Genomic DNA, 17,703 nt, shown 5'->3' with positions numbered 1-17,703 from the left:
TTTTTTTTTTTGAGCAAGGTAGATTTTTTTTTATTGAATCTAGTAACTCACTCTTCCGAACTTAAATGTATTACATCGTATGGGAGTACAATGACTTCAAAAGGCAAGTCAAATGCACTTAACTGCAAAGTAATTGTTTTTTTTTTAATTTTATTTTTTTAAACATATAATATCTTTTTATCCCCAGGGGTACAGGTCTGTGAATCGCCAGGTTTACACACTTCACAGCACTCACCATTAAAAATTTTTTTTAATTTAAAAAATTTTTAAAATTTTAAAAAATCTTTTTTTAAAAAAGATTTTATTTATTTATTTATTTAAAAGAGAGAGAGAGTGAGTGAGAGAGAGAGAGCGTGACCAGGGTGAAGAGGAAAAGCAGACTCCCCTGCTGGGCAGGGATCCTGAAGTGGAACTTGATCCCAGGACCCTGGATCATGACCTGAGCCGAAGGCAGACCCTTTACCATTGAGCCATCCAGGTACCCCTCTGAGCAATTTTGGAAGCAGGGTTTCCAGGACCTGGAGGTGTTTGCTATTGTTAGGAAAGGTCATTCATTACTGTCTATCTAAATCCTCAGTCATGAGACCCTTCAGATGTATATCAGTGGGCCCTATGCTTGGGGTATGATTGCTGACATATATTTTAGGGGATAGAGAGGAAGGAAGTTTCCAAAGGATTTTTTATAGGCTCCTGGAATTCAGGCCAATGTCAAGCTAAGGCTGTCTTTTGCTGCTAGCAAAGTATTAACATTGTGGCAGCTAAGCTCCTAGAGGAAGGTCACTCTACCCATCTCAGGCACTTGTCAATGGGCTATAAGTTGTAAGGAAGTTTAATTTTTTTTCTTTTGCTTTTGTTCTCCACATCAGCTATCAGTAGGAACAGATAAAGAGGGAAAATTAAGGTGAAGATTGGAAGGGCATCTGAGAAAATAAGTGGGTGGCTAGGAAAAGTGGTGAAGGAATAAAAATGGAGGAGGGGTCACAAAACAGCACAAATAAGACATTTTCTTCAATCCCCACCCCCAAATCCTATTTAATCTGAAAAGTTAAAACTTTAATACAACGGATATACAAAGTGTGCACTAACACTGCAGCAGGAACTAATGTCAGTCTTCTGTGATCATCTCCAGTGACCTCAAGGAGATCCGCAAACAGGAAGAACGGGAAAACCAGTAACGCACAGGCCTGCAGGAGCTAGTTTTGAACAATCAAATATGCTAGAAGCATCATGCATCATTAAGGTCGGCGTAGGCTCGGGTCCGGCAAACCCTTAGAGACCTGCCAGTTGCTTGAGGAATTCCTGACATAAATTAAGATTTAGGTCTCTGTGGAAATCAGTAAATCCTAACTTTTACAACCGAACAGATCATACGTTGTGAGTCAAGAATTTAGAGAGTCAAGAATTTCCCGTGTTTGCACAAAATCCCCTGTCAGGGAACCAGCTCGGGAGCAGTCCTCGGAGCAGCCTGAACCACTGTCTCCCTGGCCGTAGTCCTCAGTAACCTGCTGAGACTGGCTTCTTTCAGGCAACAAAAGAATGACCGCAGATGTGAACGTAGATCTTTTCCCTAACTTTGTGGTGTGGAAACTAGGGTCCACTAGTGAAGCGTCCCTCACAAACTGAGCATTTCAAACGCTCAACTGCGAAGCAGGTTTTGCGAGGTTACGGTACAGCCAGCTAGGAAAGGGCTGAACGCCTGTAAAGATTCGTTGGGCATTTATACTCAATCACCATGACTTTTTGAACATGACACTGTAAGTTGTACTCGGTGCCAAAGGGGAACCCAAAGGCTATGAACTGTGGCGGGCAGGAATTCCTCAAGCAACTGGCAGGTCTCTAACGGTTTGCAGGACCCACGCCTACGCCGACCTTCACCCTCGCACCCGCGGACCCAGCGCCGCGCAGGCGCAGGCTAGCCGAAGCCCTCCGCCGGCCGACCATAGAGCTTCCAGACCTCCCGGTTCCTAGAGAGCTTCCGGAAGTGCCTTGAGACAAGATGCGCGTTGGTCGATGTCGTGCCTCCGCGGGTTTGGAAGTTACGGGCCGGAGGGCCCTGGTCCGGTTGCAGCTTTCTCCCGGGTGCCTCCCCGCCGCTCCTCCGGGTCCGTGGGTCCTCTGCAGCCCGCCTTCCCCACCCCGGGCCGCCCCTGTTGCTCGCGGTGAGTAACGGTTCGGGCTCCAGGTGGAGGAGGGGAGCGCTTTGTGGCCAGACTAGGCCGCCGCTGGGGACGGACCTGAGGGTCTGGAGAGGTGCCCGGACGCGGGGGGCGCCCGGGGCTGCAGGGGACTTGGGGGCTGGTCCCCCGCGGGAGCAAGCCTAGGCCGCGGCCCCAGACTCTCTGACAGGGACCCTGCCCTGGGGGGTCGCTTTCTTCTTCCCGCCCCTCTTTTTGTGATGTTACCTGTCTTAAAACGGGAAACCGCCCGCACGTTGTCTTTTATCCGGGCGCGTCCACCGTCTGAATTGGTTTTACTTCGCAGTTTTTTTTGCATTTCCTTCACAGTACGATCCCCACCCCTCCCTTTTTTTTTTTTTTTGCCTCAATATTTTGCTTTTGGAAACCCTAATTATCCTTGGAAACCGATTTTTGCTGTTACTCTGCTCTTTGTGGTGTATTCAGAAAATGGTGGTGTGTTGCCTGGGTCATTGTACAGAAGACACATTTTTCACATTTGGAATTCAGCCTTACTCGAAACACGTAGCCCGTGTATCAAGGGTCGCTGAAGTAGACGCCGGGAGCTCTTCTGGAGGAGCCCCATCCGCTCACGAGTCATTCTGTCAGGCAGCGTGAAGACTGCCGCTTCCGTTCTGAGAACAATCCAGATTTCGGTCGTTTGGTTCAGTTAAGAGTATTTATGCAGTAATCATTGACTTAACAGATGCCTAAGTGTTTTGAATTAGTGCTGTGGGTGGTGTGAAGTGTGGTCGGTATTAAAACCGGCTTCTGCGGTTGGAGATAACTCTTTTATTTTATTTTTTTTTTTAAGATTTTATTTATTTGACAGAGATCACAAGCAGGCAGAGAGAGAGGAGGAAGCAGGCTCCCCGCTGAGCAGAGAGCCCGACGCGGGGCTTGATCCCAGGACCCTGAGATCATGACCTGAGCCGAAGGCAGAGGCTTTAACCCGCTGAGCCACCCAGGCGCCCCTGGAGATAACTCTTAAGGACAGTTTTTGCCTCACTTATTTTTTTTTCTTTACCTTTAAAGCCTGAAAAATCTCTTTCTTGTTTTTTTTTTTTTAATTTTATTTTTAAATTTTATTTTTTATAAACATATAATATATTTTTATCCCCAGGGGTACAGGTCTGTGAATCGCCAGGTTTACACACTTCACAGCACTCACCATAGCACATCTCTTTCTTGTTTTGTTTTGTTTTATTTTCAGTTCCCAAACTTCCCAAAGTAGACTAACTTAGTCCGAAGGAAGGAAATATTCCTTCTCACCTCTTAAAAGAATAATGTTTTAAAATCTGAGTTCTGGGGCACCTGGGTGGTTCAGTAGGGTAAGCTCCAGACTCTTTTTTTTTTTTTTTTTTTTTTTTTTTTTTAAGATTTAATTAGTTTTTTTGTCAGAGAGAGAGAGCCCACAAGTAGGGGGAGCAGCAGGCAGAGGGAGAAGCAGGCTCCCTACTGAGCAGGGAGCTGAAGGCAGGACTGGATCCCAGCACCCTGGGATCATGACCTGAGCTGAAAGCAGACGCTTAACTGCTGAGCCACCCAGGTGTCCCAAGCTTCTGACTCTTGATTTGGGCTCAGGTCATCTCAGGGTCCTGAGATGGAGCCCCATGATTGAGCTCAGCAGGGAGACTGCTTGAGATTCTCTCCCTCTGCCTCTGCTTTCTTTCTCTCTGAAATAACTAAATCTTCTCCACCCCCCCCAAAATGCTGACAAAATAATGTTTAAGAAAATAATAAATAAAATCTGAGTTGTACCTTTGGTAGTTGACAGGATTATAGCATTTGAGGTTAGAAGAGTCTTTACAGATTGACTAGTTTAACTTCCTAAATAAACAAACTTGACTAGGTATTTTTAAAAAGAGATTTATTTATTTATAAAGATTTTATTTATTTATTTATTTATTTATTTATTTATTTATTTGAGAGAGAGTGTACATGTGCTCACATACAAGCAGTGGGGAGGGACAGAGGGAGAGAAAGAAGGGGACTCCTGCAGTCACTGGATCCTGGGACCATGACCTGAGCTGAAGGCAAATGTTTAACTGACTGGGCCCCCCAGGTGCCCCTGTTTATTTATTTGAGAGAGAGCGCGAGCTCAGGGAGGAGGGACAGAGGGAGAGAATCTCAAGCAGACTCCTTGCTGAGTGCAGAGCCCTCCCCAGGGTCCATCTCACCACCCAGAGTTTAAGACCTGAGCCAAAACCAAGAGTCCCATGCTTAACCTGACTGAGCCACCCAGGCGCCCCTTGACCCGGTGTTCTTAAAAGAGGATGTAAGAGGGGCTCCGGGTGGCTCAGTGAGTTAAGCCTCTGCCTTCAGCTCGGGTCATGATCCCAGGGTCCTGGGATGGAGCTTTGCATTGGGCTCTCTGCTCAGCAGGGAGCCTGCTTCCCCCCCTCTCTCTGCCTGCCTCTCTGGCTACTTGTGATCTCTCTCTCTCTCTCTGTCAAATAAATAAATAAAATCTTTAAAAAAAAAAAAAAAGCCACATTTGGAAAAAGCTATATGAAGGTAAGCTTATAGCAGATAAAGGTAGGCAGGTATACGTACATAAAGGGCGTTGGGTATTGGGCTGAAGAGTTGGGTTCTTTGTTGAAAGATTTTAAAGTCATGAGTTGTATTACATATTTGTTGAAACAGTCTCTCCAGCACATTATTAATTTCATAGGGTAACATAACTATAACAAAGTATCACAAGTTGAGTGGCTTAACACAGCAGAAATCTATTCTCTCACAGTTATGGATGCCAAAAGTCCAAAGTCAGGGGGTTGGTAGGGCTACGCTCTTCTAGCTTCTGGTTGTTACTGGCATTCCTTGGCTTGTGGCTGCCTAACTCCTGATCTCTGCCTCTGTAGTCACATAGTTTTCTTCTGTGTCTGTGTTCACACGGCCCTCTCTTTGTATGTCTCAATCTCTGTGTCTCTTCTCTTAAAAGTATACCAGTCATACTATATAAAGCCCTTCTCTACTCTAGTGTAACCTCATCTTGACCTGATTACATCTGCAAAAACCCTACTTTTAAATTAGGTGACATTCACAGGGATCAGGGGTTAGGACCTCAGCATAATCTTTTGGGAGCACACAATTCAACTCGCAGCAGGCAGCAGTGTGGAACACAAATGGGATGAAAGAATAATCAAAAAGCAGGAAGACCACTTAGCCACTGTAAGTGCCAGTGAGAGGTGATGTCTGTTACCAAAGATAAAGGCCATAGGACATATCCCACAAAGAAATAGGACCCTATTAGTGAATTCTTTGGACCTCCAGGTTCGTATCTAAACCTTGCTTTTCAGCAAATATAGATATATTCTGTGTTAGGTATTATAAATAATAGCTTTTGCATGTTCTTCAATCAATAAAATAAAAGATATAGATCTGTACTCATTGGGAATATACAATTAAGTTAGGAAGTCAAAACTTCTTGCAACTAATAATATATAACTACAAGAAAAGTAACATTTTAAAAAAAACAAGTTATGGGGTGCCTGGGTGGCTCAGGGGGTTAAGGCCTCTGCCTCCGGCTCAGGTCATGATCTCAGGGTCCTGGGATCAAGCCCCGCATCGGGCTCTCTGCTCGCAGGGAGCCTGCTTCCTCCTCTCTCTCCGCCTGCCTCTCTGCCTACTTGTGATCTCTCTCTGTCAAATAAATAAATAAAACCTTTAAAAAAAAAAAGTTATGCATCTTTTCTATGAATATGATGAGTGAGAGAATACATTTTCCAATTTTGTATTAGCATATTCCTAGAATAAAAATCACTTGACCATCACAAATAAAGTAAAATGATAAACATTTATGCAACAAGTATAAGGAAGAGGGCAGTCACTTCCAATTGGAGTCATCAAGAAAGGATTTTACTTGATTTTTTCCTTTTTTTTTTTTTTTATAAGTAAGCTCTACACTCATTGTGGTGCATGAACTCACAGACCTGACATCAAGAGTCACATGCTCTTCCAACTGAGCCATCCAGGCACTCCAAGAAAGGATTTTCAAGGAGAAAATATTTTATTTTGTCCTTTAAGAATATGTAGTTTGGACACTAACAAAAGCAATCAGAGAAGACTTCAATAAATGGAGAGACAGATTGTGTTTACAGAATGGAGATTAAAATGTCAGTGAGCTATAGATTCAGCGCAAATCCTAGTCCAGGATTTCTTTTGTAGGAATTTATATCTGAAGTCAGCGGAATTAGAAAAATTAAAACAGGGGCGCCTGGGTGGCTCAGTCATTGAGTGGCTGCCTTCAGCTCGGGTCATGATCCCAGGGTCCTGGGATCTAGCCCCGAGTTGGGCTCTCTTCTCAGAGGCCTGCTTCTCTCTCTCCCACTCCCCCTTCTTGTGTTCTGTCTCTCCCCATGTCTCTCTCTCTGTCAAATAAATAAAATCTTTAAAAAAATTTTTTTAAACAATTTTTAAAATTCACAATAAAGTTGCAGGACTTTAGTACTTGATTTCAAGATTTTGAAAGCCACAGTAATCAAGACAGCTTGGTTTGGTGAAAGGATAAAGGTGTAGGTCAGTGGAACAGAACAGAGATTCCGGAAATAGGTCCACGCATACATGGCCAATTGATTTTAGACAAAGAGGGGAAAGATAATTCAGTGGGTAAGAGTAATCTTTTCTGCAAATGGCGCTGGAACAATTTGGTATCTGTGTGCTGTTCACATTTCAAACTCTTGTCTATGTAAGAATTAACTCAGAATTTGGGGCGCCTGCCTGGCTCATACTCTGCAGGTGGAGTGTGCAACTCTTGATCTCGGGATCGTGAGTTTGAGCCTCAGGCTGGGTGTAGATTTTACTTAAAACAAACCCCCCAAAAAACCCTCAAAATGGATCATAGACCTAAGGTAAAACTTAAAGCTATAAAACTTTTAGAAGGAAACAGGAGGAAATCTTTATGACCATGGATTAAGCAAAGGTTTCTTAGATATGACCCCAAAAGCACAGTCCCTAAAAGAAAAAAATTGACCAGTTTGACTTCCAAAAGTTAAGAATTTCTGTTCTTCAAAAGGCACTGTTGAAGGTATGAAGAGGAAATACTTGCAAATCATATATCATAAAGGCCTTGTATCCAGAATATGTAAGGAATCCTCAAACTCAAAAGAGAACTAATTTTGAAAACAGACAAAAGTTTTGAGCAGACACTTCACCAAAGATCTACGGATGGCAAATAAGCATGTGAAAGGATGCTCGACATTATTGGTCAGAAGGAAAATGCAAATTAAAACCATAGTGAGATACCATTACACACTCAGGTATCTAAAATTAAAAATAAAACAGTATCAATTGCTTGTCAGGATATGAAGCAACAGCAGTTCTTACATACTGATGGTGAAATGCAAAGTGTTACAGCCACTTTAGAAAACAGTTTTGCGGGGCGCCTGGGTGGCTCGGTAGGTTAAAGCCTCTGCCTTCAGCTTGGGTCATGGTCCCAGGGTGCTGGGATCGAGCCCCACATCGGGCTCTCTGCTCAGCGGGGAGCCTGCTTCCTCCTCTCTCTCTCTCTCTGCCTGCCTCTCTGCCTACTTGTGATCTCTATCTGTAAAATAAATAAATAAAATCTTTAAAAAAAACAGTTTTGCAGTTTCTTATAAAGTTATACATAACCTACTATATGACTCAGCAGTTTTACTTTTAGATATTTACCCAGGTGAAATGAAAACATGTTCACACAACAACTCAGTAGATACTCATAGTGGCTTTGCTTGTAATCATCAAAAATTGAAAATGCCTTGAGATTAGCTCTCAATTCAGAATGGATAAACATACATCCATATAAGGAATAAACTGCTGGTACATTCTATAGCATTGATGACCTCATATGTATTATGCTAAGTGAAAGATGTCAGACTCAAAAGACTACCTACTGTGTGCTTTTATTTATAAAAGGTCATTAGTGTGTGGCACTAGACTTTTGGGTCACAGGTGTGTTAGGGCATTTAGGTTCCTTTGAGAGGCAGGACCAGTGCTCCAAAGAGAGTTGTAGAGGGAGATAAGGTCCACAGTGGAAGTGGTTAGCCTTGAGACAGGAGGGAGGATGGAGAGCACAGTAGGATAATGACTTAGGTGGAGAAGAGCCTATGGTGTTAGGACGGTTCTAGACAATACCCTGAGCTAGATTATACAGAGATTCATCTCCTGTTGAGTGTGAGGGCTAAGTTGAGAGCTGAAATGGGTAGAAATGGTATGGCTGGTGTAGCAAATGCTGAAAATTCATCAGCATCACTTGAGGACCAGCTGAGGTTAAGTGCAGATCTTCAGTTAGACCCAGTCTGCATAGTTTCCTGACTTTGTTTGCTGTATACCACATCCCCAGAGAGAGGAAGCAGAAGGAAGGGAATATTGCCCAGATGGGTGTTCATTGTGGCAGAAAGCTAAGGAGGTAAGGAGTTAATTCTGGAACGGTGGAGAGGATCACTTAAATGACTGAGCCATGAGGGACATGCTGTGGTAAGGAGCTAGTTAAGGTGTCTTAGTAAATTTGTCTTTCTTTAATATTGTTTGGCAGTTTCTCTACCCCAAGTATTGCACTTACTGAAGAGCTCCTTGGAAGGTTCTTGAGAAGATAAAGAAGATAGTGGGGACGAGCCTCCGGAGCTGCTCCAGCCCTAAATGGCAGCAGAATCAAGAAAGTCGTTAGCCCCATCCCCATCTGACCAAGCTCCTGAGGAAGACCTTGTCATCGTCAAGGTAGAGGAAGATCATGGCTGGGACCAGGAATCCAGTCTGCATGAAAATAACCCTCCCGGCCAAGAGCTGTTCCGCCTGCGCTTCAGGAAGTTATGCTACCAGGAGACGTTAGGGCCCCGAGAAGCTCTGATCCAACTCCGTGCACTTTGCCATCAGTGGCTAAGGCCGGATTTGAACACCAAGGAGCAGATCTTGGAGCTGCTGGTGCTGGAGCAGTTCCTGACCATCCTGCCTGAGGAGCTGCAGACGCTGGTGAAGGAACATCAGCTGGAGAATGGAGAGGAGGTGGTGACCCTGCTGGAGGACTTGGAAAGGCAGATTGACATACTAGGGCGGCCGGTAAGCAGAAGGAGGCATGCGCGCCGGGACTGGGAGGTCTAGAAGCGGCCTGGAGGGACATGAGCTCCGCAGCGGGAGAATAAATGCCGGGCGTCCTGTTTGTGTTGTAGGAGGATGGACGCAGCTCTAGCGCAGCGTGGCTTGTATCTATAGAGTTCTTTTTATTTTTGCGAAGGCTGTGTGTACCTTTTTTATCCTCATAACATCCTTGCGACTATGATTGTTCCTGTTTGCCAGGTGGGAAACTGCTATACAGAGTTACTTGAATTTCTCTGGGCGCTCATAAAGGCAGATCTGAGACCAGACCTCAGGTTTCCTTGGTGTTATCAAAAGTTTTTTCTATCTAATAGCCCTGCTTTAAGTTTCCGTTTATCTCTCTTCCCATGCCTTGCAAGTGCAAAAGGCAGGAAGGGCATCAGCAGAAATGATGCCTTTCGGTGCTAATTGATAGGTTTGTTTTCTTACTGCCCTTAGGAAGTAGATGAAATTCTTCTTCCTTTTAACAAGCACATAGCCTTATAGTTGTGCTCTTGGTCCTCCTAATGTTCGCTTCCTTTCATGAAGGAATTTCTTGTAATGCAGCTGTCCCATTGTCCTCAGGTCCCAGCCCGTGCACATGGACATGGACTCTGGGAGGAGGTGGTGCGTTCAGAGTCTGCACCAGAGCTTCCAGATGCTCCGCTCCGATCTGTGGCAACCCAGCACAAATCTCCAGTGCCCCAAGGGCCACAAGAGAGAGGTGAGGGGCCAGATTTCATTGACAAGGAGGGAGGAGTAGAAAAGAAAGTGCCTGTTGAGTTCCTAGAGAACCAGGAAGTAGAATTTCTGTTTACAGACCAGTCCTAAGATCTGGGTTTGAATGTTTACCTAGGCTTCAAAGACAGACTGTTGGTCCCGTTGGGAAATTCATGAACAAATTAAAGAACTCGGGGATTTTTATATCTTCACACATTTCTTTATCCCAGTGTAGTAGCAACATAGGCGTTTTGAGGTTTTGCTGGAATCATGCCATTTTCTTTGTAACTGTTTCAGTATATAACTCCTCACACTAAAACATTGTCTTGGATAGCCACAATAAATGCATCACAGTTAGGAGATGTCATGCTGATCCAGTACTACTCGGGTCCACAGCTCATATTTCTGTTGCCAGTTGTCCCAGTAATGGTCTTCTGGAGTCCAGTCCAAGATTACCCTTTGCAGGCAGTTACCGTGTCTCGATAGACTCCTTTAATTTGGAATAGTTCCTCAGCCTTTTTTTGCCTTTCATGACTTTGACATTCTTGATGAATACAGGTCGGTTATTTTATAGAGTGGCTGAGTTTGGGTTTGTGTGACATTTCCTTACGCGTAAATTCCAGTTGTATGTGTGTGGCTGGAGCACCCGGCAGGGCCGTTGCCTCCTTTGCTGCTGTACCACAGGCATTTGTCCTGTTACTCGTGTTGGCATCTTTGATGACGGTTATTCTTGCTAGGTTAATCACCGTAAAGTTACTATTTTTCCCTTTGCAATTAGTAAGTAATTTGTGGAGAGATACTCTTGAGTGTGTTTAAGTATCTGGTCCTCATCAAACTTTTGTTGCTAAAACACGAGTTTAATTTTCATTGATGCTGCATGAATGAATCAGTGATGACTAAGACTTACAAAATGATGATTTTCTGTGTCATGCCTTCTACATTTATGTGTTGTAATAGAGAGTGTTCCCTCCTCCCTATTTTATTTTATTCGTTAATTTGTTAGTATGGACTCATAAGGTCTTATTTTATTCCAGAAATAAAATACCTAAATCTGTCTTTATTTTGTCACCATCTTTATTTTGATGCTTAAATTGTCTCAGATTTGGTCAGAGGAGGCCCCTTCAGTCTGGCTCCTCCAGCCTTTTGGAATTTCCCCATCATTTTTTGAGAACTTCTTACCTTCTTGCAGAACAAGATGTTCTAGTCTCCTCTCATACTTGCTCCGCATTCCTTTTTTTTTCATTTATGTGATTTATAGTAGTTTGTTCCATGTAAACTGATTTTTAATATTTGAGTTAGTAATATGGTTGTTGTCTAAAGTTCTAAAGCCTATTGCCCAAGATGCAGTAGTCTGTTAATTTTGGTATTGCAATGTCTGATATCTGTAGGAAGCAGATCGTGGCAGTCATGGTAGACATTTCAGAAAGGTAATAGAGTTAACAGAGATAAATTGGTTCTCATATTCCATTTGCCAATGAGATCAGGACCTAAAGAAACACCGTACAGAGGCACAAGGATAGAAAATAGCTTTGGTGAGAGAGAAGAAACTGTAAAGCAGTTCCTGTTAGGAAACCAGTAGTCAGGGGCACCTGGGCGGCTCAGCCAGTTAAGCATCTGCCTTCAGCTCAGGTCATGATCTCAGGGTCCTGGGATTGGCTCTCTGTTCAGCGGGGAGTCTGCTTCTCCCTCTTCCCCCTGCTCTTGCTCTCTCTCTCTCACAAATAAAATAAATTTTAAAAATAATAAAAATTTTAAAAAGTAAACCAGTACTCTATTTTTGACATGTAACTTCAGGCTGAGTAGGACATCAAAGTGCTATCTTGTGTGCAGCCGTAGGTATAGACCCAGAGCCCAAGATATAGCGTTCTATTTTATACTTTTTATTTTTTAAATATTTTTTTTTTTAAGTTTATTTAAGGAACCTCTGTACCTAGCGCGGGATTTCAGCTTACGACCCTGAGATGCAGACCTGCATGCTCCTGCCGAGCCAGCCCGGGGTCCTTCAGCATTTTATGTGCAAAATCTGTGACAAGCACATGTCCTGAAATACAAGCATCTTTGGAGTGGGTTAGCGCTGGCTGCCGCAGCTACGGGACAGCACTGGTCTCACTCCGCTCCTTTCTCCTCTCTTAGCCATCTCTACTTCTCAGAGTCCTACCTCTTCCCAGAAGGGAAGTCCTGGAGACCAGGAGATGACAGCAACACTTCTCACAGCAGGGTTCCAGGTGAGTTGTACCCCTTCTCCCTGAAACCCGGTAGCTCTGCTTGACAGCGTGGGTGGCATCTACCTTCTGTCTGGACTCTGTACCCATACTGACCAGGAATTGCCCCAAATTCTTTTTGCATGTTTCTTGATTTTCCCTAACCCGAGCAAATCTGGTGCATTTCTCTCCTCTTCCCAGCTTCTTAAAATCCCTTTACACAGTACATTCCCACCTCTTGATCCTCTCCAAGCCTGGCGGACCTCCGATACTCTGGGCTGGAGCTGTGGAACAGTGCCAGTCCCACATGGGGATTTTGTTTTGTTTCAGACTTTAGAGAAGATCGAAGACATGGCTGTGTCCCTAATTCGAGAGGAGTGGCTTCTTGATCCATCCCAGAAGGATCCCAGTAGAGATAATAGGCCAGAGAATTACCGAAACATGTTCTCCCTGGGTAAGGAGAGCTCTGGTTATTGTTATCAGTTAAGGTGTTTTGTTTCTTTGTTATGCGATGGTAACTGTGAGCTTTCTGAAAGACATTGTTGAGTTCAAACTCAGGAACTAACAGAGAGAAACAGTGCTATAAAGTGGACTTCAGCTCTCCAAGCCAGGACGTACCTTGGCTACTGTTCTGTGCAGTGGGACTCATTTTTTCTGCTCCCAGTCCCATGGAATCTTTACCTGGATTTCACCCTGTTACGCTCGTTGTGCTCCGCCCTTTCAGCGACTGTGGCTTTTTTCCATCCCCCCCCCCCCCCGCCAAACCCCACTTCGTTCCTGGCACTTCTTCCCCATTTGGCCTGTGGTACTTGTGTTGGCCCTGCTTTCTTCTCCTTCTGTATTGTGACAGCATTTGGAGGCAGGTGGCAGCTGTGTGTGTCCTGCCAGTTTTCCATGTATATTTCCCTGATGTTCAATTCCTTTTTAACATAGAGAATAGAAAGTGACATTGGCTTGATGTTTCCCACATTTTAATTTCAGGTGGTGAGACCAGGAATGAGAACAGGGAATTATCTTCGAAACAGGTAATATCTACTGGAATCCAACCACATGGAGAGACAGCTGCCAAATGCAACGGGGATGTTATCGGGGGTCTTGAGCATGGAGAAGCCCGAGATCTTCTGGGCAGATTAGAGAGGCAGCGGGGAAATCCCACTCAGGAGAGACGACATAAATGTGATGAATGTGGGAAGAGCTTTGCTCAGAGCTCAGGCCTTGTTCGCCACTGGAGAATCCACACTGGGGAGAAACCCTATCAGTGTAATGTGTGCAGTAAAGCCTTCAGTTACAGGTCAGCCCTTCTTTCCCATCAGGATATCCACAACAAAGTAAAGCGCTATCACTGTAAGGAGTGTGGTAAAGCCTTCAGTCAAAACACAGGCCTGATCCTGCACCAGAGAATCCATACTGGGGAGAAGCCGTATCAGTGCAATCAGTGTGGGAAGGCTTTCAGTCAGAGTGCGGGCCTTATTCTGCACCAGAGAATCCACAGTGGGGAGAGACCCTATGAATGTAATGAGTGTGGGAAAGCTTTCAGTCATAGCTCTCACCTCATTGGACATCAGAGAATCCACACTGGGGAGAAGCCCTATGAGTGTGATGAGTGTGGGAAAACCTTCAGGCGGAGCTCACATCTTATTGGCCATCAGAGAAGCCACACTGGGGAAAAACCCTACAAATGCAATGAGTGTGGGAGGGCCTTCAGTCAGAAGTCAGGCCTTATTGAACATCAGAGAATCCACACTGGAGAAAGACCCTATAAATGTAAAGAATGTGGGAAAGCTTTCAATGGGAACACGGGCCTCATACAGCATCTGAGAATTCACACAGGGGAGAAGCCCTATCAATGTAATGAGTGTGGGAAAGCCTTTATTCAGAGGTCAAGTCTCATTCGGCATCAGAGAATCCACAGTGGAGAAAAATCTGAATCCATAGGAGTTTAGGAACAAAGCACAATCGTAGTTTGGGCATTATTCCACATTAGAGAAACTACATGCTGGTGAGGGCTCTTTCAGTGTAGTAAAAAGAAAGTGTGTCATCACTGCAACCTCACCAGGGTCAGAACGGATCGTGGTGGTGGATTAGAGTAGCTCTTCAGTAGTCTGGGCCAGTGCCTTGATGACGTGGGTTAGCTTGATTGTCCGGGGAGGTGTCTGAGGGAGTGGAGCTCCTGATGGCCTGATGTATCCTTTAGAAACAAAATAGCATTAGAGCAAGTTGCTTGTCATGGAGGCACTTAATTTTGTCTTTTGAGGAGTAGTTGTAGGTTTTGAGAGAGGCTACTCCTGGTTCCTCTGCTTCCTCCCGTCTCCTGTGATTCCCTTCCCCCATTTACCTCCCTGAGGTGCACTTGTGCTGCACATCTGATCTGAGAAGCCACTTTAGAGTTTGAAGCAGCCTCTGTGTGAAATTTATTTTGTACTTAGCTTCCTGAGAACCTAGTTCTAGGGAAATTTTTACAGACACTTAATGTATTTATGCTTAAGTGTGCGTTTTGTTTTATTCTGATGTTCTGATAGTCAGTGGAAAACCATATTCCCATGCAAACTCAGAATGCTATATTTCTAACAGCACTGCAGCATTTTTCTTCATATCTCACCTTCCCTGACTCCAGTGAGTCATTGAGCGTCCATACGTATCCTTCACCACCCCCAGCCCCCGTGCGTGTGTCCGCAAAGGAGGTGATGGTTGTGGGAATGAAGCAGAGAAAGAGGTGAGTGGAGACTCAGCCTGGCTGCTCTTCAGCTCGGGTGGTTGTACTTTTTGGTGACTTGTGGCTCTCCTTTCCACCTTCCCACGGTACACTGTGGTACACAGAGGTGGTGACACTATCCTAGTTACTGCATCACATGGGAGAAAGGGGAGACAGAGGTGCTTGAAGAAGACCTAAAAATCCTTACAAAGAATGTACACACAGCTCGCCTGGCCCATTACAGTACTGCCCTCTCAGGTTCTTACCAGTCTGCACAAACCCCTGACAGGACAGTCTGTCACTCCTGTCGTCACCCTGCTCCCACCTCGTCAGATGGCCTTAGCCCCTCACCCTTCATTCTCCATCTGTTTCTTGCCATTAGCTCTGTGTGTCCCCGTGGCGATCTGTTGAATACTTCCCCTCACAGCTCCTCATCTTCTAAATTCTGGTGAACTCCGTGTGTAATCCAGCAGACAGAGTATCTTAACTCATTATCACCAGGCACTATCTTTCTTGGAGGCTTTCAGTGTACCAAAGGATATTCTGTAAAGTGACAAGGTTGGGTTAAATAACACACCAGACTCTATGCATCCAAACATGGTTTGTCCTTTAAATTCGGCACTTCTGGTTAGCCCGGTAGCGCTACCGCTCCTCCAAATATTTGGAAGACTTGGACCCCTGAGTAACGTCTCATTTTTGACCATTACCCACTTGTTCATCACATTTGGACTGGAGTTACTTTTGGCTTTTTTCCAAAATCAGCTTTCAGAATTGGAATTGATTCCACTAATCCTATTCAGGAGACTAGGATGCATGCCAGGAGAAGTTACACAACTTCACACTGACTGTTCTAAACAGGAGCAACACTTATTAACATGTATTGATGTTTTTCAAAAGGTCATAAAATCTTTCATCATAAAGGTCTGCCTTTTGGGTCATGAATTCCTTCTCTATAAAATCCCTTCTCTGACCCACTGTGGCCCACCCTGATCACAAACAACATCACCCCTGTTTCACTGAGTGAGTGATACCCATCTGTCATTTGTCATCGTGGCTTCCTTGGTTAACTTTTTCAAAACAGTGCTTTCCATTATCCTTTGTTTTCTTATTCTCCTTTTTTTTTTTCTTTTGGCCTATAGGTTCCCTTGCACTTGAAGGGAATTCCATTCCTCATTCCCTTGTACTTGAAAATTCAAGAAACCAGAAACAAATCTGGTGGTTTCTAGATCCTTGCTGTCTGCTTCAATTGTGCCTTTACCCTCTGTAGGATACCAATTCTGCCAGTGCTGCCTGTGTGCAGATACTGTTTAGGATGGGTACACCATCAGAGGGATAATACGTGCACACATCCACACAGTCCTCCCACGTAGTTCCGAGGAGCACTTGTCTTCTATTCTGGTAAAAGCTGTCAGAACAACATACTAAAATGCCTGTAAGTGTACCAGCTAACATCTCTCTACTCACAGTAATGTGTAGTCATGCTACTTAAATCTATAATTACTCAGCATCTGGCAGGAATTCAGAGAAAAGAAAATATGCCTAGAAAGATTAGTGTGATGCTGGGATGAATAAGGAAAGACTGTGATGGGCACCTGGGTGGCTCAGTGGGTTAAGCCTCTGCCTTAGGTTCAGGTCATGATCTCAGGGTCCTGGGATCGAGCCCCACGTCGGGCTCTCTGCTCAGCGGGGAACCTGCTTCCCCCTCTCTGCCTGCCTCTCTGCCTACTTGTGATCTCTCTCTCTCGCTCGCTCGCTCTTTCTCTGTCAAATAAATAAATAAAATCTTTAAAAAAAAAAAAAAAAAGGAAAGACTGTGACTTGAAGGAACTATCGTTTAGCCCACATACAGAAATGGCCGCATAGTGTAAGAAGGTAGAAAAGGCTGTTGTTTCTTTGGGGGCACATGTAGAAGTCCATTCTTGGTCTCCACTTCTCACTCTTTGTACTAGAATGTTGTCGATCCATCTTTATGATCTTATCTTGAGCTCCTGACTGAGTGATGTGTGCTAAGTTCCTTTATATCCTGCAGATTCTATTTTTATGCTCTTCATCTGAGATGAACTGTTCACCAATACTTTCTTCTCCTATCATGATCTCATTTTAGGGCCCAGCATGATAAAGTGGTTCTTCTGTAACTCTGCGGCCATTCAACTTAGTCCTAGAAGACATGTCTTAGGTTTCAAAGATTTCTGCCATTGAGCAAGATGGCAGTGCTAGAATGTGGTGGGTGATTCCCATACAGAGTAGTTAGCTTTACTCTTGGTCCTGAGCCTCTAAATAGTAATAGCTGACATTTAATAAGCACTTACTGTATGCCAAGCCATTTGCTAAGCATTTCTCATGGTTCTGATAGATAGTATATCCTACGTTTTACAGATGAGGAAATAGGCTTAGAAGGGTGAGTGAGTAGACCAAGGTTATAGAGCTGGGAAGTGACAGAGTAGGGACTCTGCCCTACAGTGTCAGATTCTCGAGCCTGTGCTGTTGACCACTGTGCTACCATGTCTCTAATGAACACCCTGACCCTGGCCAGCCATCTGAAAATTCGGTATCCCTGGCCATAAGAGCTACTGGGGAAGGGAACGTAGAGTATAGTATAGTACAAATCCATTGCAATTACTGGAAAATTGGTTTAAAAATGTTATTTTGGTTGATACTTTTGATGTTTGTAGTACTAGAAAGTTAAATGGTACACATAAAACATATTTAAAAGAGTAACTAAAAAAAAAAAAAAGTAACTCAGAGGATTAAGCAGTAATGTACAGATTCAAGTATATGTCTCCCTAAACTACCCCAGGGAACTAGAACTGTGGAGGGAAATGAAATATCCATGTGCCATGCCAGGCCAGGCATATGGTCATTTGGGATG

General features: G+C 44.2%; 2 protein-coding genes and 1 pseudogene across 3 annotated transcripts in view; 2 read left to right on the top strand and 1 right to left on the bottom strand.

Annotated features, from left to right (window-relative positions):
• The window catches only part of LOC111138601, an 896,555-nt gene that overhangs the window by 632,984 nt on the left and 245,868 nt on the right, over positions 1–17,703 (bottom strand). The window lies entirely within an intron of this gene.
• Positions 1–17,703, top strand: part of LOC111162575 — an 83,681-nt pseudogene that overhangs the window by 50,344 nt on the left and 15,634 nt on the right. Inside the window, exons 6-8 of the transcript XR_002641580.1 lie at positions 2,922–2,929; positions 6,711–6,731; positions 13,272–14,066. The product of XR_002641580.1 is annotated as a zinc finger protein 850-like (transcript). The remainder of the gene's footprint in view (positions 1–2,921; positions 2,930–6,710; positions 6,732–13,271; positions 14,067–17,703) is intronic.
• LOC111138529 (zinc finger protein with KRAB and SCAN domains 8-like) lies at positions 2,025–12,534 on the top strand. The gene is made up of 4 exons (XM_022490544.1): positions 2,025–2,159; positions 8,686–9,206; positions 12,075–12,166; positions 12,473–12,534. Exons 2-3 carry the CDS (start codon positions 8,790–8,792, stop codon positions 12,135–12,137), a joined length of 480 nt encoding a protein of 159 aa, XP_022346252.1. The 5' UTR covers positions 2,025–2,159; positions 8,686–8,789; the 3' UTR covers positions 12,138–12,166; positions 12,473–12,534.

Source organism: Enhydra lutris, unplaced genomic scaffold (assembly GCF_002288905.1).
Source record: "Enhydra lutris kenyoni isolate GAN:26980312 unplaced genomic scaffold, ASM228890v2 scaffoldscaffold93, whole genome shotgun sequence".
Taxonomy (NCBI): domain Eukaryota; kingdom Metazoa; phylum Chordata; class Mammalia; order Carnivora; family Mustelidae; genus Enhydra; species Enhydra lutris.
The sequence above is the reverse complement of the archived record's forward strand: the minus strand, read 5'-3'. Positions and strand labels throughout refer to the sequence as shown.

What these genes read in the sequence shown, in the direction of transcription:
- LOC111138529 (XM_022490544.1), top strand. Translation starts at nt 8,790, where the DNA reads ATGGCAGCAGAATCAAGAAAGTCGTTAGCCCCATCCCCATCTGACCAA. An exon ending in TTGACATACTAGGGCGGCCG is followed by an intron (nt 9,207 to 12,074) that starts GTAAGCAGAAGG and finishes CTCCTCTCTTAG; the next exon opens with CCATCTCTACTTCTCAGAGT.